This window comes from Suncus etruscus, chromosome 11 (genome assembly GCF_024139225.1).
Source record: "Suncus etruscus isolate mSunEtr1 chromosome 11, mSunEtr1.pri.cur, whole genome shotgun sequence".
Lineage (NCBI taxonomy): Eukaryota > Metazoa > Chordata > Mammalia > Eulipotyphla > Soricidae > Suncus > Suncus etruscus.
Genome location: NC_064858.1, coordinates 22,353,289 through 22,375,636, shown reverse-complemented (window position 1 = coordinate 22,375,636; position 22,348 = coordinate 22,353,289). Strand labels below are relative to the sequence as shown.

General features: G+C 42.1%; 1 protein-coding gene across 1 annotated transcript in view; it reads right to left on the bottom strand.

Annotated features, from left to right (window-relative positions):
• The window catches only part of ITPR2 (inositol 1,4,5-trisphosphate receptor type 2), a 458,186-nt gene that overhangs the window by 352,418 nt on the left and 83,420 nt on the right, over positions 1 to 22,348 (bottom strand). The window contains 5 exon segments of the mRNA XM_049783873.1: positions 10,248 to 10,343; positions 14,875 to 15,021; positions 15,356 to 15,439; positions 15,702 to 15,800; positions 21,610 to 21,768. Coding sequence (XP_049639830.1) covers positions 10,248 to 10,343; positions 14,875 to 15,021; positions 15,356 to 15,439; positions 15,702 to 15,800; positions 21,610 to 21,768 — 585 coding nt within the window.

Here is a 22,348-nt window from a genome sequence, read left to right as displayed (position 1 = left end):
GAATCCTTGATGGAAATTGCTCCAACAATTTGTGCCCTTATGCCACTGATCTCACGCCTTTACATGGACTTTCTAGATGTCAAGCTGAGGGCTTCCCCCAATCCTGGACTTGGGTCTCCCTATCCCAGTCTGCACCTGCATGCTCCTGGCTCTCTCACCCCTCTTCTACCCTCTGCCTATGCTCCCTTTGATACACTCTCAGGATATATCATGGCCAGGCCAGGAGTCTGCTAGACCCAACAGATACTCTGTTCTGACATCCCAGATCCTTCCAGGCTTGAGTCTGTGGTTCTGCCCACTAAGTTCTAGGTGCTCCAACCAGCTTCAAACACCTCCCCTTGTGGGGAGCCTAGCTGATGAAACCTGGGACATAGGACACCTCAGTAATTCCTAATCTGGTCACCCACGTGACCAAAAGGCCCATGCCTTGAGAACAAAGGAAATAGACAAAAATAAAGTAATTCAGAGCAGCCCAATATATCCAGCCAGAAAGAAAAATATAGAGTTTGCCTTTGTGTTAGCAAACATTATTAAGAACTCTGTTTGAATCTTATGCCTTTTAGTAAAACGTGCTCAGGTCTACCTCGTTGCCCCTCCCTACTACCTGCCCCAGTTTATGCTAATGAATGCTTGTAACTGTGATTGGTGTAAAATTTGTAACACCCCTGACGTGTTTCAGCCCTTAAAAGCTGATCCCCCAACAATAAACTTCCCTTTTTGAACAGCATGCGTTGTCTTGAAGGCCCTTCTTACTAATTTCTCTAGTTCTTCTTTACAGGTCGGTTCTGCTCGAGTGAACCCACTAATAACTAGCAACTTTCATCTCCACACCCCCGCGGGTCGGGGGACTCCCACGGAAGTTGCAGAGTGGCGCCCACGTGGGAGCTCGAGTTACAGAATCTGATCGGGTGGCAGAGTGCGACAAGTCCGGAGCTGAATTACGTCAGGTAAAATAAATTAAAGCAACGTAATTTAGTAGTCTAATGCCTAGGTAAAAACCGCCACCCCATTACAGTCCCAGAGTAAAAATGGGAACCAGCCCGAGTAAAGGGGCGAAAAATTATTATATACAAGAGGAACTAAGAAGTAGGAAGATTAAAAGTTAAAGAAACTTGTTGAAATTTTTGGATCTGCTCAAAAGCATTATTGTTAACTCAAATCTTAACCCTAAAAGCTTGCAAATTGTTAAAAATGTACAGGAAAACTTAATAATGGCCTCCCGTGCCGGCTCCCAATCTCTCCAAAGGAAACTCAAAAAAAAAATGTGCTCTCTAGCTACCAGCATTTACCCCTCCCTTCGAGCTGTCGCCTCAGCTCTCCCGAACGCGAACGCAGCAACAAACTTGCTGCTTTCCTCCACCCTCCTGGCCAGCTGCCGCTTTATCAGCTAGCAGGGCGGACACCCCTCCCCCCCCCCCCCTAGCTCTAGCTCGCTGCTGGAGCTCCCACAGCCCCTCCGGCTAAGGGTGTTGTGGCAGCAGCCCCAGATCCAAAGCTCCCCAGAGCGCCTCATTCATAAATAGCTATCCTTTCAAAATGCTAATAATACCTGCAATATATTCTTAGAGGCAACCTCCAAAGAGAAACCTTTTGGTGTTTTAAAAATTTATACAGCAGGCCCGGAAAGATAGCACAGCGGGGCCCGGAGAGATAGCACAGCGGCGGCTGCCTTGCAAGCAGCTGATCCAGGACCAAAGGTGGTTGGTTGGAATCCCGGTGTCCCATATGGTCCCCCAGGCCTGCCAGGAGCTATTTCTGAGCAGACAGCCAGGAGTAACTCCTAAGCGCTGCCACGTGTAACCCAAAAAAAAAAAAAAAAAAAAAAAGTTTTTTGGTGTTTTAAAAATTTAATCGTACACACAAGTATTAAAATCTGAGTCTTTTTATATTTCTATTAGAAAATTTATTTTAATTCTTAAGGTATTTAAAAAATAAGGTGAAAATGATGTGTTTAACCTTCCTAATTTGGTATATAATCTTTACAAATTATTCACTTAAAGTCTTCAAAGTAAAAACAGTTGTTTTTTAAAGTCAGTTTTTTATACCTTTAATAATCATAGTTCATACTCTTGTGTTTAATCATAAAAATTTTAACACTTTATTACAGCTGTCTTACTATTCTACTGTAAAACCAATTTATAACAAACCTGTTCATTTTCAGCAAATAATATCATACTTCAGAGTGAAAACTCCTTCAGTGCTCCCCTAACCATTTCACTTAACAAAATTTTTTAACTGCTTACAGTTTACTTCATGTTTTAAATTTCAAATTAGAATTGTTTTAAAAATGTTTTGTGTTAAAGCTAAACCTTAAAATTTATTTTCAGCAGTTCCACTCCAGCTACGTTAACAATTTTTTACAAACATGCCGGCTAAATATTTAAAAGCGCTTGTTAATTTTTCTAATGCAAATTTTGAATAAATCCACTTGTCTGTTCATGTGTGTGTGTTATGCGTGAAAGTGGCCACAATGTTGTGTTTTGTGTTGTTTGTTCTGTTTATTTGTTATTTTTGCATTTCATGATAAATACAATTTTTAAAGCCTTATCCATTTTTGAAATTTCAATTAATTTTTTTTTAACCTGGCTTAGTCTGGCCATCTAACAAACTGTGAAATCTTGCTAAAAAATCCTGTGCTAAGCTAGCTTTGTCCTATCAGCATGGCAGAAACAGTAGGGGATGGTAAACCCCAAAAAATTTCTCAAATGGCCATCAGGAATAATTTTTCCCTGGAGAATTTCTGGACTTTACAATCACCCAACTTTCTGCTATGTGTAAGTTAAGGCCAAAAGAATAAGGCCAAATGTGGCTAAAAAAAGAAGCATCTAGCTTTAATATAATAACTAAAAAGTTTAACAAAAATCATTTAGGTTCAGTTTAAAGTTTTTAAAAAAAATTTGGCTATTGTTAATTATAACACCTTTTTTGAATGCTGAAGTCTAACAGAGGTCAGATAACATTCCCATGGTATTCTAAAATTTGTGTAATGTCATTTTTATATCAAAAATTAAATTCATAAAAATTTTATTGACAAAAATAGGCCCCCAAGTAACCATTTTGCCTCCTGCCAAGCTGTTTTCTTATAGACAGACTTCCTGCAGCTTCCCGCAGTCCTGTCCTCATTCACTTCAAAAAAGCCTGTCACCCCTCCTGCTATTGCCATTCCTGCGGACCTGTTTCTAACTAACTCCACCTTTGACAATGCTGAATTTGGTACTCTGCCTGGCTGCCTCCAACCACCCCCTTCGAACCAAGGCTTCATTAATTTGTTTGCTCCACTTGACTCTCCCTTGCAAGACGATGACAACACCTCTGGTTCCTTCCCTTCCCCTTTTATGGTGCCGGAAACATAGCCAACTCCCCTGGCAATGTCAGCTCAACCTCTCCCATGCCCTAAGCTCTTCAGAACTCTGCCTGCTTCCTCACCCTTCCAGCCCACGCGGTCTTCCGAACCCCCCTCCTCTTCTCAGCTCATCCTTGTCATGATCAATGCCTCCGCCCAAACGCCTTCGGTACCTGCTATTCACCCACCTCACCAGCCTAAATTGCTGCCTTGAACTGCCTTACTTCACCAACGACACCAACCTTCTGCAATGCGGTATGAAGCTTCAACAACGTGGCTTAACTTTAAAACTAGTGGTGGGACTTGAACTTTGCCCCTTGGTACCCAATATGATTCCCCCTATTGAAAATTGTAATCAAATTCTTGTCGTTGATTTCTCCTTTCAGTTCATAATTGCCCCCAATTCAATGTTTTTTGCCTGTTTCACTGGTTTATCTCCCCCATTGTTTTACATTTGTTTCTTTAGTCCTAGGACTACTGTGTTTTGGTTGTTTTAATGCCTAAATTGACTGTTAAATCAAAAATTGCCTTATTACCTCTTAAAAATAACCTTGTGTCTCTCCCGCTGCAGTATAAAAACAAACATTGCCTCCACCCCAGCCTTATTGAAAGGCCTGGGTGTTACTGGTGTAAGCACAAAAATTTATTCATTGGTTCATACTCTAGAATCTGTTAATGCCTTATAACTGTTGTTAAAATGTTTACAAACTTAGAAAAAGTTTACACTACTTAACTGTTGAATCCCTAGCAGTATTAGAGCAGAAAAACTGCCGTGGTTTAAATTTGACTTTTTTTGAGGGAGGGGGAAAATTTGTGTCATCCTCAGAGAAAAATGTTGCTTTTTAAAATAAACTTGGCTGAGCTAAAGATAGCATTAAACTTGTGGAAGAAAGTCTAGAGAATAGAAATAGACAGAGGGATTAAGATGAGTCCTGATATAAAAATTGGTCCTCTACCTCATCCTGGCTGTCTAAGCTGCTACCTAATTCGGTCCTTTCATTGGCTTTTTGCTAATTTTTCCTTTGGCCCCAAGGCATTCTGTCGCCTCACAAGTTTGTTAAAAATCCGGTTACTGAGATTGCCCTAATGTTCAGTATAGGTCCAATATCAGTGGCTCTCCTAAATGCACCCCGAAGAACTTGAAGCCTTGGATATACCTCTAAGCTTTAAGGAGTTTTGAGTATCTGGCTAAACGCCCCTGCTTGCTCTGCTCCTGGCTGTGGAGATGCCCATGACGGGGATAGCTAGGTGCTAGTGTCTGGGTGCAAACATGGCATTCCTAATATTTTGCGCACAAAAACTTTTAATTTGGTCTCTTGTTGCCATGTCCAGTACTGGAAGCCCACCAAACGACCTAAGACAGGCTACTCCACCCACCTTGCTCTTCTTTTATTATTTACAGGAAAGGGGGAACTGTGGGGAGCCTAGCTGATGAAACCTGGGACATAGGACACCTCAGTAATTCCTAATCTGGTCACCCACGTGACCAAAAGGCCCATGCCTTGAGAACAAAGGAAATAGACAAAAATAAAGTAATTCAGAGCAGCCCAATATATCCAGCCAGAAAGAAAAATATAGAGTTTGCCTTTGTGTTAGCAAACATTATTAAGAACTCTGTTTGAATCTTATGCCTTTTAGTAAAACGTGCTCAGGTCTACCTCGTTGCCCCTCCCTACTACCTGCCCCAGTTTATGCTAATGAATGCTTGTAACTGTGATTGGTGTAAAATTTGTAACACCCCTGACGTGTTTCAGCCCTTAAAAGCTGATCCCCCAACAATAAACTTCCCTTTTTGAACAGCATGCGTTGTCTTGAAGGCCCTTCTTACTAATTTCTCTAGTTCTTCTTTACAGGTCGGTTCTGCTCGAGTGAACCCACTAATAACTAGCAACTTTCATCTCCACACCCCCGCGGGTCGGGGGACTCCCACGGAAGTTGCATCCCCTGCCCAAATCCTGGCTCCTCCATCATTCGACATGGGGCCATTTCCTCAGCCCCCTCTAGCACTGCAGAAACTGTACTGAGGATAAATCTTCACCTACACAGTTTACAAAAGTGACAATCAAGAAGGGAGCACAAAAGTGCTGAACACAACTTTGAAAAATGAGATGCCTTTATTCAGACCCTGCCACCACATGCCTCCAACCCAATACCACCGAGTGACCCCACGCACTAAGCTGTGAGTGCCTCTCCCCAGCACCCCAAACTAAACTTGAATGGATGCTTCCTCTATCACCTCTGTACCTCTTGCCACTTTCCTTGAGTCAGTAAATGATGAGTCAGCTGGTTCTCCTGAGCCCCTAAGCAGAGCAGTGGACAGTAGAGAGGCTGGGACTGTGCCCCAACTTCCCTGGATGGAGTCTTCCTGGGACTGTGCTCCTCCTTGGTTCCTGCCTCCTCATCCACACTCCTACACCTCTAAACATTGAAGTGGGCCAAGAACATTCCCTAGACATGCTCAGCCCACAGAGCCCACATCTGGTCTATCCAAACCAGCCAAACTGCTGAGCAGGTTCACCAGCTGGGAGGTGACTACACTGACAAGACTGGGGGAGAGGGAGTGAGCGCTTCACTTGATACCACTGTAACAATTTTATTTCAGTCCAGCCCACCTCTACATACATAGAGTCTCCCAACCAACCACTGGTCTGCAAGTTAATAATAAAGTCCCAGCTCTCTCTTCACCTAACTGTATGGTAGGAGAACCAGACCCTCCTTTCGGGTGCCATCACTCACTTTCACACCTTCTCTCACCCCTTCTACACTCACTTGCACCCCCCTGTCTGGTGCATTGTGTCTGCTGCATGCACATCTGCTCACAGCACCAGTGGACACTCCTTCCCAAGCTGTGTCACTCCTGGACCTGTGGCACAGCCCCACAGGAGCACAAATGTGGCCAGCATAGACCCCCCACCTAATGTTTGAGGGTAAAACCAAAGTATTTCATAGACAGCGTTGGTGTCCAGTAGGTCTTTGTAAAGAACTGCCTGTATTTCTCCAAGGTATCATCCAAGAAACTTCCTCAAGCCAATAGTCTGAGTAGCATGAGCAGAGCCCAAATTATCCACATGTTCAGCAGAGAAGTGACCCCTCTGTCATTTCTCTGAAAACTCCTGGCTCAGACTTGAGCATCTGCTCCACTGTCCACCAGGACCTGCCTTCCCATGTCCCGCCCATGCCCCCTTGACAATTACTCTAATGACAGTCTTTGCATTCACTGCCAAGCCCTGCCTGTTACTTGGCCAATCAAAACAGAGAGCATGGGGGCCAGAGCAGTAACATAGAGGGTAGGGAACTGGCCTTGCACATGGCGACCCAGGTTCAATACCTGGATTCCATTTGTCTCTTAAGTCCTCCAAGAATAATTTCTGAGTGCAAAGCCATGAGTAACCTCTGTGCACCATCGGGTATGGGCAAAAAACAAGCAAACAACAAAAAAGAAACAAACAACAAAAAGACAGGAGCCTACAAACAGGAGCCTGCTGTGCCAGCTTCACATTGACATGGCTGTACCAGGCACACACATTGCCCTGCAGCATCATAGCTGACCTAGAGGGAAGCTGATTCCTCAGCAGAAAGGCCCTAAGAGGTCAACTTTTTTTGGGGGGTGGGGCTGGTTTTCTGGGTCACACCCTGCAGCACTCAGGGGTTACTCCTGGCTCTATGCTCAGAAATCGCTCCTGGCAGGCTCGGGGGACCATATGGGGTGCTGGGATTTGAATCACCATCCTTTCTCAACCTGCTAGGTGTTTTTGAGTCATTCAAGTAACACTCACTCCCAAATGTGTAAAATCTCAGTGATGGGGTCCAAATGATTATTTCTGAGCTCTTTCCAACATCCCAGTAGGTGTGGCTCATATCTAAATATTAGAAAGAAAATTGAAACACTGAAAATAAAAGCCTTTTATTATAAGCTTTTCTTGCCTACATGTATAGACACCATGCGAGGAAGTAAGTCATGTAGGTGGAAATATTGAAAAGTGCTTAATTAGATCCCCACCATGCACTTCTATGATATGAACCATGTCTGGAAATAAAAGACCTGAGCATGTTTCAAAAGAAAAACAATGAAAGCATAATATGTGATTTTCAACAGCTTTTGTAGGCAGACTACAGAGCAGGTTATGAGATTGGATATTCTTTTCATTTTTACCCAGAGTTAGTGATTACAACCACCATTCTTCCCATAATGCATCCTGCTATGGGATTGGACCAGGAGCATGTGCGAGCTTCACGGATGGCTAAGGGGGTAGAGGTGGGGTGTCAAGCTCCAACTCCTGGAGTTCAGAATTTGGAGGTTATGGCTTCTCTTTTGCTAGTGTCTTCTGGATACTGCAGAGAAGCAACTAGCATACCAGGTTTAAAAAATATATCCCTAAAAACAGGTTCCAAGCATCCCATGTCCTGATATTAGGGGAGAAATAATACAGCAGCTTTGTCTTGCATGCAACTGACCCAGATTCAATCCCCATCACCAAATATAGTCCCCAGTCCTGCTAAAACTGACCTCTGAGCACAAAGCCAGGACTAATCCCTGAGCATTGCTAGGTGCAGTACACACACACATGTGCATGCACGCACATAAACATCTATGAGTTTTTTAAATCTTCTTTTTTTCTTTCACCTTGCCATCACAAAAATGCTGTACCCTAAAATAAGGGTCAATATCAGGATCCTCCAGTATGGCAGGTTCATAAGTGGAGTTGAAGATAAAAGAATGTCTGCCATGGAGGATGTGTTCTGGGGAGAGAAGACAGTCTACCCAAGTCTCCGAGGATAAACTGACTTGTAGTTTTTAACATTTAGTGAACTTATATATTGAGGTCCTGGAATTTCATTCATGTGAATGAGTTATTTCATTCTTAATAAGCTCATTTGAATGACTCAGCTTTAATTGTAGAAACTGACAAGGAAAACTAACCATGTTTAATCATGCCAGCTTTGACAGAATATCAGTAGCTAAAATAATACTTTGAACAGTGAATTTAGGAAAAGAGGCACTAAAATAAAACCCAAAAAAAAATTAATTCTATTTCTTATCTTTTACAGATGAGTGACTCAGCTTTTTTTTCATTTCTTGCTTCTTTTTTAATGTTGGGCCACATACTGTAGTGCTGTAGGACTGTGTGTTGTGGGGTGACCCTAGGGCTCCCAGATGTAAAAGCCTGTGCTCTAGCCATCAAGAGACTGCCTCAACCCATTGATGCTTAGCTTATTTTATTTTATTTTATTTGGTTTTTGGGTCACACCTGGCAGCACTCAGGGGTTACTCCTGGTTCTATGCTCAGAAATCGCTCCTGGCAGGCTTGGGGGACCATATGGGATGCCAGGATTCGAAGCATCATCCTTCTGCATGCAAGACAAATGCCTTACCTCCATGCTATCACTCTGGCCCCTGATTTTCAACAAGGATCTTTCTCTGACTGTTTATTTTTCCTTCAGAGAATCCCTTTTCAAAATAAGTTGCTTCATAACACTCAGAGAGTAAATAGCCCATAAATTCTAAAGTTGCTTATTAGTGAAACAGATTCATAAATACCAAGTCAGATGTTTTAAAAGTAAAAATAACCACTTATTCCTATTTATCACACAAAAACATCAATTGTGTCAGCAAAACTGACTGAATATTCACAACTGTGCCAAGCACTTCACTTCATTTAATTGTCTTAATAGTCTTATTAAGTAAATAACTGTCATTATCCCCATTCCAGCATAAGAAATTGGAGCTTAGTGAGATTCATTTGCCCACATTTGATTCCAAATGCCTCTAACTTCATGCAAATCAAAATGGCTTCTCTATACTAAACTACCTGTCAAGTCCACACAAAATAGTTTTCAATGTACCAGGCTCTGTCCTTGGTGCTAGGAACACAGTAGGGATGCAAGGGAAAACAGTCCACTGCAGATAACAAGTTCCACTGAGAAAGTTGAACCCAAACACAAATGGAGTCAGACAGATGACATGTTGCCCACTGGTGTAGGTCTTTCACGTTCCATAGAGTCCAACATTACTGAGTCCCTGGTGCCTTGTTCCCATCAACTCTGCAGTCCTACTTTCTTCCCAACCCCCCTCAGCAACCAAATCCTAAAATTGAGTCATTCTAAAAAGTCTCATTTAACATCCTGGGAAAGAAACATGTTGATAAGCAGCCACAGAATGAAGGGAAACCAAATGAACCGACCTTTTTATACCTCTGATAGCTCGTGTTTGGGGATTGATAGCTCTATCTACACTGCTGTCTAACTGCTGATAATGGAACCTGAAGTCACATCTATGAAACTGTAATGTGCATTTAGTAGAGCCAGAAAAGACCTTTGCATGTTTCTACCCTTTACAGTGACAGCTTTAGGTCAGCTTGCTGTCCCAGAAGAAAACATTTCCTCTCTGATGAGCAGAAAAAGTCAAAACACCACAGACCACTGAGTTGATAGACCTGATCATAACATGACACACACCACCAAGGCCACCTACTACATTGGTTAACCAATCAGTCCCCTTGCACAAAATAGTCTCAGCTGAACAGAACACAAGATACACACCCTCATGTGCAAACCAGGGGACCATTCTGCCAGGTCTGACATAAGCAGACAGGGTTGGGCCATGACTACTATTTACATCCAAAGACAAAGATCATGGTTTTTGTTTCTTAGAGTTACAAACGAAGTCAGGGTCTCACAGTGGCAGGTGTGTACTGTTTCATGAGTTACTCCTTTAGCCCCAGACCAGATCAATTTAAAGTCTGAATTAACAGTGGCATTTTTTACAACAATGGTTATGTCCTTCTAGAACATGACGGGCAGCAAATGTGGACAATGATTTCTGCATAGGCCACTTTTTTCAGAGAAGTCTAGCATCCCTCCCATAGTCATAGATTCCATACCACTGGGTTTCCCCCAATCTTACCTCAGCAGCTAAATAGTTCCCAGTTGCAAGATGTTTGAATCTGAACAAGCTGTTCCACTGTCCAGCACCTCCACGGCACGGGTCATGATGGACCACCTAGATGAGACATGAAGACAGAAATAGTTAACAGGCAGCTGGGGTGGAAGAGGCAGGTCCCCTGGCTGTTGTAATATGACACCCATCTATTAACTCAAAACAAAGGTGTTCTCCATCTTCCTTTTTCCTTTTCACCTAGCCCTTTGATATGCAAATGTTCACTTGGATCTTACTGCTCCACTCAGGTCTGCAAGGTTGAATAGATATTGGTTTAATAAAGAAAGAGCAGTCAGGGGCCAGCATGGGGGCGCTAGAGGTAAGGTGTCTGCCAGCACTTGGTTCTATCACCCCACCCCCGCGTCCCATATGGTCCCCCCAAGCCAGGAGCAATTTCTGAGCACATAGCCAGGAGTAACCCCTGAGCATCACCATGTGTGGCCAAAAAAAAGAAAGAGCAGTCTAATTTTGGCACACTCAGAGATATTACAAGGCAAAAAATCAGACTGACTCCATGACTCTCCTGACTGGCTTGGTTTATTAATTCTTCACCACTGCCCTTCTTCAGACCAGTCAGCCTGAGGGTTGAAATACACATGTGGGATAATTTCACAACGTGTGAAGACTTATTTTACAGCTGTCACCTGCTAGTGCAGGTGCATCAGATCTAATCTATGCCCTCATGGCAGTACACAGAAGGACAAAGATCCCCACAAAGGAACAAGAGACAGAACCCTTGTGCTCCAGCTGCCGGGGCCTCCCATTGGCACCCACAGCCAAAGTGCACAAGACCTCAAAGAAGATCCTAAGACTAGGGCGAGAGCAATAGCACAGCTGGTATGCTCACATTGTATACGCTCAACCCGGATTCAATCCCCACATCTGATATGGCCCTCTGAGCCCCACCAGGAGTAATCCCTATGCACAGTGAGCATCACAGAGTATGATCCACAAAAACAGTTTTATAAATAATCTTAAAGCCCTACTCTGTGCAAGGTTCTCTTCCACTGACAGGGAAACAGCAATGACTCAGACCAGAGCTTCCAATAAAACAGATTTGGCAAGTGCCCAGAAACAAGGAACAGAGAAGCAGAGAAGTTGTACACGGTAATTGATAGGCTCGGGGATACAAAAGGGCAAGAGAAGAAGACTGGCATATGAAAAGATCAAAGGAGGGCTCTGAACACACAGCCCAGGGAGGAGCCCCCAGGATCTGCATGGAGAATGAACCTCAAGCTCTTGAGCACAGGAATAATTGAACAGTAGATAGAGAAGGTGGTTTGATGCAGATGCAAAATTCAGCTTTTTACAGCTCTAATATAGCCATCTCTGTGTCTCAGCACCCCAAGTTATAGCAATGACCACAGCAAGTACTGGAACATCAGCAGCTGCTGATATAAGTGGCCTCATTCATAGGATTGCTGGGAAGAGGTGAGACCCCAGTTCATCCACCAGGCAACCTTGATTCTCCCTCACCACCCACTTCCGCACTCACTCCTGCACCAGTCTCAGACTCTGTATGCCAGAGCTGAAAATCTATTTAGAAAGTGCCCATCACAGAGGCAGACTTGAAGATGGGAGAGAAACAGGGGACATTAGTGGAGAGAGGTGGACACTAGTGAAGGGACTGATTTTTTACCTTGTAATCGCCAGAGGCGATTTCTGAACGCAGAGCCAGGAGTAACCCCTGAGTGCTACAGGGTGTGGCCCAAAAACCAATCAATCAATCAATCAATCAATGAAGTTTAAAAACAAAACTTATGGGGCCGGAGGTAGAGCATTCCAATCTCGGCATCCCATATGGTCCCCCGAGCCTGCCAGGGATGATTCCTGAGCGTAGAGTCAGGAGTAACCCCTGAGCGGTGCTGGGTGTGACCCAAAAACAAAACACAAACAAACCAAAAAATAAAAAAAATAAAAAAAAAACGAAACTTATAAAAATCCTTTAGAGTGAACAAAGTCTGGGGTGGGAGAGATGTCCCCATGAACTGGAGCACTGGTTTTACATGCAGGAGCCCTGAGATTAATACCTAATACTACATGTTCCCCTTAGGACCGCCAGAAGGATTCTTCCGCCCTGAGCACAGAGTCAGGAGTAGCCCCTCCTCTCACAAAGGAAATTAAAGTATATAAAGTCTCAGCTCATGACCAGTTCTAGTAAACTCATGAACTCCAGGGGACTCATCCTATGGAAATGCTCCAGTAGGAGGATCTGAGGAGAGACCAGGCCACAGGCTGAGGAGGGCAGGACACAGTCACCAGTCCAGAGCCCCGCCTGCTGAGATACACACACACACACACACACACACACACACACACACACACACCTATACACACATTAAGAAACTTCCCAGCCCGCTGAGATACACACACACACACACACACACACACACACAGAAATTTCCCAGGACCAATACACACAAACACACACACACACACACACACACACACACACCATTAAAAAACTTCCCAGGACCAATACACACACACACACACACACACACACACGCCATTAAAAAACTTCCCAGGACCAAACTTTTCTCAGTCTCCTTCAGAAAGACACATCCCATGACAGATACTCACTGCTTCACTTCACAGCCATGCTATATGGCCTTTCATCTATGACTCTAGTGGCTTCTAACAGACACTCAGACACTCATAAGGGAACGGGAAGCTTCAATGAACTCATGACCTTGTCTCAAACAACTGAGCAGTTCTCATCCCAACTGTTTAGTACCTCACTGCACTTCCAAAGAAGCACTTTGGAAAGGATTTCAGTATAGCTGCAGCTATATAATATATATAATAATATATAAATATGTATTTACATATTATATGTTTACACATAAATATATAAATAAACATACTATATATTATATATTTATATATAAATAACATGTAAATATATGCACAAGAAGAGTAAAAATTTCTACCTTCTTCCAACTTCCAACTGACTAAAACAAGCCAGGCACTGACAGACTAAAGGCAAACTTTACAAAGACAGGAAACTCCTGGTGTTGAATTAATTAAATACCTTACATGATCAGTCTATGAGAAAACATTCATAGTAATATGACAAGAAACCCGAGATATAAAAAAAAAAAATGCACATTTTAAGCCTGTATCTATTTGGGGCTGGTGTTCACCCTCAGTCTTGCTCTAATTCACAGAGTTACTGTGAATAGATTTCCCATAAAAACATCATGTGGGTTTGGGGGGGTGACCTCAATTCCCCTCATTTGGTAAAGAAAGTGGTCTCCAAATATACTGAAGGACTCACCTTTTTTGATCACTAGAGATGAACCCTGGGGCCCAGCACAGTTCTAAGTAGGGGTTTCTGACATGATTCATCCAGTCTAAGCCCCCTCATGACTCAGACATGCTGGTTAAACTCATTTCATTGGCACAACTGCACTTCCTCATTTCTGTTTCAAGTCTGCCTTATTATCCCAACTTCTATTCCAGTCCCTTCTCTTTCTTTTTGTTTATTGCTAAGGCAAGGACCCACCCATTCCAGCAGTGCTTAAGAGGTTCAGGAGTTCTTCCTAGTGATTTATGGCCAATGTGAAAGATGGTTCAAAACAAATGCCCACAGTTACATTGCAACTCAGGCCAAGATTATCAGAAACTGCCCATAATCCTAATAGTACTGGGAGGGACTACCTGGCCTCCATGGTGCCAACATATGTTGGCAGAAACTTGTTCCACACTCAGCCCCTCTGTGGCCACAAGCTAATAAGTATTACCATTGCCAGCGCAAGATATTACCTAGACCCTCCTGCTTTTAAATTTTCCTACATTTGCACAAAACATTTTCCAAGCCACTTCTTGCCCCATTTCTCTCAAACCCAAATGCACCCACCAAACAGATAAGGAACCTGAGCCTTCTGCATGCAAAGCATGCATCAAACATTCAGCCTCCTGAACGATCACTCCTGCTCCACTTTATTAATTTTTAATCACAAGAACATATAAATAATATCCAAAATGTCATGGTAGGTTATTACTTGAAATGTCACAAAATACATGCTGTTACAGGAGAGTGGTCAGGCCCAGCAGTATACACTGTAGTGTATTAGGTAATGGCTAGTTCCAGCTAGTTTAAGGACACCAAGTATCAGAATCACTGACACCAGAGGCATGTGGGTCCCAGCCCCCAGTTTGACATATCACAAAGGGACAGAGACGTGGATTTTGGCCACATGGGCAGTAGTCATAAGCTACTCCCACCAGTGCTTAGGGGACCGGACCATCTGCAGTGCCAGGACTTAAACTGATGGACTACATGCAAGGCAATTGCTCAAACTCCTATACGATCATCTCTCTGGTCCCCATGATACATATTTAAAGTGATGTTTAATTTAAAGGACTCTTAAAGGAAATCTAGGTGTAACCTTGTCAAAGAAGAGAGAGAAAAAGAAGCAGCAGAGCAGTGAGAAAGAGCATTCTCACACTGGTCTGGCACGGAAAGGGCAGCTGGCTCATGGCTCCGTTGTCTGTCATAAACGAAGCCATGGCAATAAAATAAAATGTTCAGGAGCTAGAAAATGCTTCACTAAGATATAGTGATTAGAAGACCCAAAGATGCACTCACCTCAATTTCCCAGAGTGCCTTTGAACTCGTTGCAGAAGTGGCCGACTGCCGCAGGGTCGTGCGAAGAAAGATGTGCTGTTTTTTCTCATACTCATCACAGGTCAGAAACTTCTCTTGCTCCGCATGAAACAATCGAACAACATCTCCCTAGGGGGATTAAAAAAAAAAACAGGCCAGCATTTTATTTCCAGCAAGGGGCTTAAACCACAGATTTGCAGGGGAAGCAGGCAGTTCTTTTTGGAATTGATACTCAGGGCAGTTCTATGGCTATTTGGCCTTACGAATTATTCGTACATTTCAAGATACAAGGGAGAACCTCAATGAAACAAGCTGCATGTGTATTTAGAGCTGCAGTGCCATGCTGAACATGCATGCTGCTAACACAGAAGCCCTGCCACTTTGGCTTCGGTGCAGAACTTGACATCACAAGTCAGCATCACTTCAGGGCTCCCACCACATGCTCCCTGGAGCACATACTTACTCCTTTCAGCACATCCTCTCGATATGAACTAAACTTCATGAACAAAGTGATTTTCCAGCTAGTGTTGCAATTGACAGCATTCACCTAAAAGAGAAATGTTAGACCATAAGACTATAGGTTCCAATTCATGCCAGAAATCATTACTTTCATTAATGAAAAAAGAAACAAGATGACATCAGACAATAGGAATGTATATGTCAATGCAAATACCGTCAAAGGATCACCCAAAACTAGCCACAGCTAAGCACGTCTACATGGACCTTAACTTTGTTCAGGAAATGTAGAAACAGTATGACTTTTACTCTTTTAAGAGAAAATCAACACACCCCATTTGTCCCCGACTTACCTCTTTGCACCCTGGATTATCCAGAAGTTCTATGTTGCTGGCATGCAGCGGCTGCCCAGCATTCACAGGCATCAGAACAACTTTGTCTCCAACAACAATCTAGAAATCAAAAATAAACCACAATGGAGACGCAACCCAGATCTCTAATGCTCTATTTAAACCAAAAAAATATTTGCCCAGAGTTCCTGTTAGCTCTTGCCCTGGGTTGTTTGTCCTCTATACAAATTTCATTTCAGTGCCCTGTTCCCTTTGAGGTATAACATCTTCTAATAAATGAATGCACAATTGTGTCTAATAACGCTGTCTGTTTGGGCCCACAAAGAGAGTGTAGATCTTTTTCCTATTCAGCTTCTATTTCAGCTAGAGCTTGGAGCCATCAATCAATTAGGCTACTGTCTCTCCACAGAAGACCAAAGGCCCTCAGGAGAGCAAAGAAGAATGTTTTTGCCACAAACGGTAAATTTATCTAGATATTAGAGCTACCAAGAGAAAGAAGAAAATGTTATACATTTCTGATGGTGAAACAAGCGTGGTAGATTTGATCTTCCCTCAGATCAGAAACTGACTGAACACTTATAATGCCATCCAAACCCAGACAATGCAGAATAATTCATTGTCTGGCCTTGGGTTCCTAGCTCACCTTTATGTTACATATTCGAAAGTAATATTTCTCTTTAAAGCCAGTGTCTGCTTTGAAATAAAAAAAAAATCGAAAAATGGGGCCCGAGCAGTGACACAAGCAATAGGGCGTTTTGCCCTGCACGTGCTAACCTAGGACAGACCACAGTTTGATCTCCCAGCATCCCATATGTCCTCCCTAAGCCAGGAGCAATTTCTGAGCACATAGCCAGGAGTTACTCCTGAGCATCACCGGGTGTGGCCAAAAAAAAAAATAAAAAAATATTATTGAAAAATATTATCTCAACATTTAGCAAATCATGGTTCCTTTCCATCTTGTTTCCTTCCAGTGCCCCCCTCCTACCCTATTTTACCAGTTGGCATCTTATACTGACCCCCCCTTTAAGAATATTCTGCTTGAAAAATACTCTACTAGAGAAAAGAAACTAAATTGGTTTTATTTTAATCTACACTATTACTAACAATGACCACTTTATTTTCATTACTCAAACAGGGGAAATGAAATCATGCTTTCTTGATGATAATAAATGAGTGGTATCACAGAGATTGGCGCATACCACAAAGATTGAGAACAAACAGTGCTGGCGGGGATGTGGAGAGAAAGGAATTCTTATCCACTACTGATGGGAATCCCATCTAGTCCAACTTTTATGAAAAGCAATATAAAGACTCCTCCATAAACTGAAAATTGAGCTCCCATATGACCCAGCTATACCACTTCTACTTCTAGGGATATACCCTAGAAATACAAAAATACAATACAAAAATCCCTTCCTCACACCTATATTCATTGCAGCACTATTTACAATAGCCAGACTCTGGAAACAACCAAGATGCCCTTCAACAGATGAATGGCTAAAGAAACTGTGGTACATATACACAATAGAATGTTATGCAGCCGTCAGGAGAGATGAAGACATAAAATTTTCCTATATGTGGTTGTACATGGAATCTATTATGCTGAGTAAAATAAGTCAGAGGGAGAGAGATAGATGCAGAATAGTCTCACTCATCTATGGATCTTAAGATAAATAAAAGACATTCTTGCAATAATTTTCATAGAGGAGGGCTAAAAGTTCCAGCTCACTACATGAAGCTCACCACAAAGAGTGATGAGTGCAGTTAGAGAAATAACTACATTGAGAACTATCATAACAATGTGAATGAAGTAGAATGTCTGTCTAGAGGTGGGGGTAGGGTGGGGAGGAGGGAGATTTGGGCGTTGGTGATGGGAATGTTGCACTGGTGAAGGGGAGTGCTCTTTACATGACTGAAATCCAATCACAATCATGTTTGTAATCAAGATGTTTAAATAAAGATATTAATTAATTTAAAAAAACAGTGTAATAAACAAAAAAAATGAGTGGTTTCAGGGCTGGAACAATAGTATGGTGGGTTGGGTTGCTTGCCTTGCACAGCACTGACCCAGGTCCCCTGACTACTGCCAAGAGTAAAGCCTGAGCACAGTTAAAGTGACCCAAAAATGAAAAGGGCCATCTCATTTTCTTTGTTTCATTTTCTTTTCTTTCCTTTTTTTTTGAGGGGGTGGGGGAAATTGGGGAGTTGGACCACATCCAGTTGTGCTCAGGGCTCTGCTCTCAGGATCATTCCTGGTGGTTCAGTGGACAATATGGATAATCAGAATTAAGCTATTTCACTCACTCACTTATGAGATAAGTCTTGCCCACTGCACAAATTCTCTAGCCCCATAATCAAATTATTAGGAAAAGAAAAAGAGAGAAAGGAAGAGAAAAGGCTCCACATAACACACACATTTACAAAAAGAGGAGGAGGAGGAGGAGAAAGAGGAGAAAGAAGAGAAAGAGGAAAAAGAGGAGGAGGAAGAAGAGGAGGAGGAAGAGAAGGAGGAGGAGGAAAAACACTTATTACGGGGTTTGAGTCCAAAGCTGTCCAAAGCTCAGAGCCATATAAAAGTCTGAGAAGCTATCGGTGCTTTAAGGGGATCTGACAGCATGACCATATAGTACTAATGCTGATTCCCCAATGTTCAAAAAAACTGGACTGGTCACTACCCCTTTCTTATATATACACACCCTAGAATAGTACTAAGTTGCTAGGCATGGTGACATGCTGCAGGCATATGCCAAAACAATCAAAATTAAAATTTTGGTTGCCCTATAGCTACTGCTTTAGTCTACTACTTTACTAGAGTAAAGTGTGGTTTAGATAGATTCAAGTTTATATTCAATTTGAAGCATCACTTCACAGAGCAACCATAGAGCTGAAATGCTCTTAAGCCTCAGGGTTCAGAAAAAGAGTGTTCATATAAGTAACCATATAACTCCTCTAACTGCCAGGTTCTTGGTCATGACTATGGAGGCTGAAGAAATCTTGCCTGTGAAATGGGTAAGACAACAATCCCAAGACATAATTTGGACATACAAGGTACCAGGGAGACTGCAGAAGTGTATATGGCACAGCTTTGCTTTTCTCAGACAATTTTTAATTATCTAATGAGGGAAATGGGAAGACATGGGGTTTGTAATATTCTCCAAAGAGTACAGACTGGCAGGTGATGAGTTGATGGGGCCAAGGTCTTCTGTGAAGCCTGAGACTGAATGCAGGGCTGGAGGGTAAAGATATTTCAACTTCACATTCACTTCCTGCGCAAACACTTAACTAAATTGCAACCTTAGCAGGTTCCCCATTGATTCTATGTGACAGGCAGGTAAGATCCAACCTGGGTCTCTGCTGAAAATGAGGAGGAACAAAATGCCAGGAGTAGCTGGAGAAACCAAATGTCAAGTTCTCGTCTCACCCCTGTAAATATTCAAGGTGTTATTTTTTTTAGCAAAACAGCAAAATCTATTTGTTCTTTGAAGTAGCTATTCCCCTAAGAGTTAGTTTTCTTTCCTGACTGAAAAGCTTATCTCACCTTTTCTAACTTAAAAAAAAAAAAAATCTATCATCAAAGTAAGAAGCTAATGTCTTCATAGATCAAAGCTAAAAATGAAAAGCTAACTACTCCTGGGAAGAGAAATGAAAATGAAATATTTATGAACTCTGCTCAAAGACTGTCCCCATTGCCTTTTCAACTGCTCAAGAGCAAGAAATGGCTTCTGCTGCACAGCTAGAAGGCAAGGGATCATGAATCTATTTTCCCAAAAATCTATTGATCCCACAATCCTATAAGATATGACAAGAGAGATCCTGAGTAACCGACAAAAAGCATCACTTTTTAAAGATCTGGAGAGGTTCAGATCTTTACCAACCTTATTCTGAGATTTCATTTTACTGAGCAAATACCTTATTGGATATCTATAATTAGTCCATCTAATTACTAAAGAGTAAAGTATGAATTTAAAATGTCACCCTTTCAATTTTCTCTTCTTACTTTAAGTGTTTAAGAAACTTAGAAGTAGTTAAACCATTTATTATAAAGTGATAGTATTTCTGTGTTCAATAAAATACAACAGGCTACCTACTCCCAGGAAAGAAGTGAGAAGTATAATACAACATTTTGTGGCCAATATGAGGCCTATATATATGAGTGTGCCTATATTTTCACAGCAATCTTAATCACATATCAAAGCTACAGGGTGCTAAGCAGACACTGTGGGCTACTTCAGCAAAAAAGCAATGTGGTGGGTTGTAGCAGCCATGCTTAATGGAGAACATCAATATATAAAGAGCTTCTAGGTTGCACTTAATTACATTGTCCAATTTAACCAAGACAGAGTGTTTGGGTGTTAGGCTGGTTAACACCCTACCCCCCCCCCCCCCCGCCTCCACTATAATCAATTACTTGAAATAGTTCATTACGTTCAACTCTCTGTCAGCCCTATAAAGGAATAAATTGCAGGAATAAATAATAGATGAACAAATGAATGAAGCCACAGCTAGTCTAAAGGCTGCACTTTAGTCTTTCATTTTAGCACATTCCTTCAAAAATGTGAACTTGGCTTGTAGGCTGTGACCTTTTTTTTCAATCACCATTGATTGGAGACCAGAAGGCAGACCTGTGGGAAAATCCCACAAAGGGCATCAAACAACATCCTGCCCATAAAATTCAGAATCCATCCTGAAAAGTGAGAGTTGACTGTAATTAACTACCTGCTGAAATAAAAATAGGTATCATGCTCACAGCACACAACACTGATGCCAAAAGGAAAAAGAGAGAGAGAAGAAAATAATATATATCTTTTAAGGACCCAGTGCAAAACTCAAAATGATGCACATTCCGGCATGCTGTGCTTCTCCAGGCCTTACCTAAGAGGGCAGCACTGACCATTTACTAACCAAATTAAACCGGGATAGTTGCATCCTGCAGAAAGGAATTTGTACTTCAAAATTCACTGGAAAAAAAATTTCACTTATAAGAGAAGGCATTTCTAATCAATAAATATCCAAAATATGTCTCACATGTTCTCAAAGAGGCAAGTCAGAATAATTTGATTTTTATATTGCTTTGAATTTGTGACACTAATCTTAAAATTCTCGACCATATTTCTTAGTCATCTGATCTGGTATTTTTGAAGTGCCTGACTCATGAAACATATTTGTTTTGGTGTCTACCTGAGTTTATCAAACATCCCCAACTTCCCAAGAAGGCATTTGCTTACTTATTCATTACATAAAAAAATATCAAGCTCACAGTAGCATGGAAGCATTACCTATCAGTTTCACTGCCCTTACTCTATAAGTCATAGAGAACATTTACTCACTATTAAAATTTACAAGATACAAAACACAAATATTTTCTGGGATATTTTTAAACATTAATATCAATAAGCAAGTGTCAATTATAACATTATATATCTATTAAATACAGCATGGAAAGACCTGTCCAGGAGATGTCACAATTCATCAACTCCCTTCAGCCTCTTTTTGAAGACTCTGCCTACTTAGGGTGACTTAGTTCCTCATGCAAACTCTAGCTGAAAAAGGACTTCCGTTAGCCTGTACTTCATCCTTTTATGATTTCTAAGCACAGTGGCACTACAAATAAAAACTGGTGCCAGGCAATGCCCTAGTTCTCATTGTAGACAATGGTTGCATGGTTGTGATGAGTTCTAAAAAACTCAGTGAATCATGCTTACAGGTTGGGTACTTTGTGTAGATGGGTAATACATAAATATGTAATTTAACTGTAAATAATTTTTAAGTAGCAAGAAAAAAGAAAAGAAAGGCTATTAACCTACTGAGTAGGGATATAAAAAATAATGTGCTGAATATCAAAAGCTGTTTCCTGTCTAGGCACATTCTTTCCTCCCTAGCGGTAGTCTCTCCAGTTTGGACTGGTACCTACATTGTCACCTTCGCTCCTCAGCTTCCAGAAGGGGTGAATGTAAAACCAAGAGCCCTCATTGCCAGCAGCATCTAAGGAGACTCGCATGGCATTCTTCTCCAGCAAAGCAGGCAATCTCTTGTTGACTGTCAGGTACTTGTTACTTTTGATATGCAGCAGCTGCAGAGAAAAGCCAGAAGGCTCCATTAGTCTGTAGTCTTCCCCTTAGAGTCACATTATCAGCTTTTGCAGGTACACAAGCATGGAACCACAGACACCACCATCCCTATCACATCCCTGCACAGAGCTTGGGGTCTACATATATTTGGTGCAATAGCTAGACTCTGTGACAGCCTCTTTCCCAGTTAATTTACTTCCACTTCCTTCTCACTTCCCAGACTAGCTGCTAACCCATAGCCCCACGAGGGCAAGTGCCACCAGAGGCGAGGACCTTCTCCTGCACCTGTGTGCTCAGAGCCCAAAGCCCTAGCAGCAGATTCCAGCACAACTATCTCTCTCCAAAGTATCTTTTACTGAGCAAGCTATCCCATATGCAGTCAAGAACCTCACTCAGTAGTCATTGTGAGGAAGCTCTTATTGCTATCATGGGCCAAAGACACTCTCTGCTAAGGTTCCTAGACATCTGTGATGGGATTCCAGTGATTCTACATTCTAGCCCCACCATGTTTAGATCCCAGTTCAGCCAGCAGCAAGAAGGCCTCTTTGTCCTCCCCTACTGACCACTCCTTGCTCCTCCAAT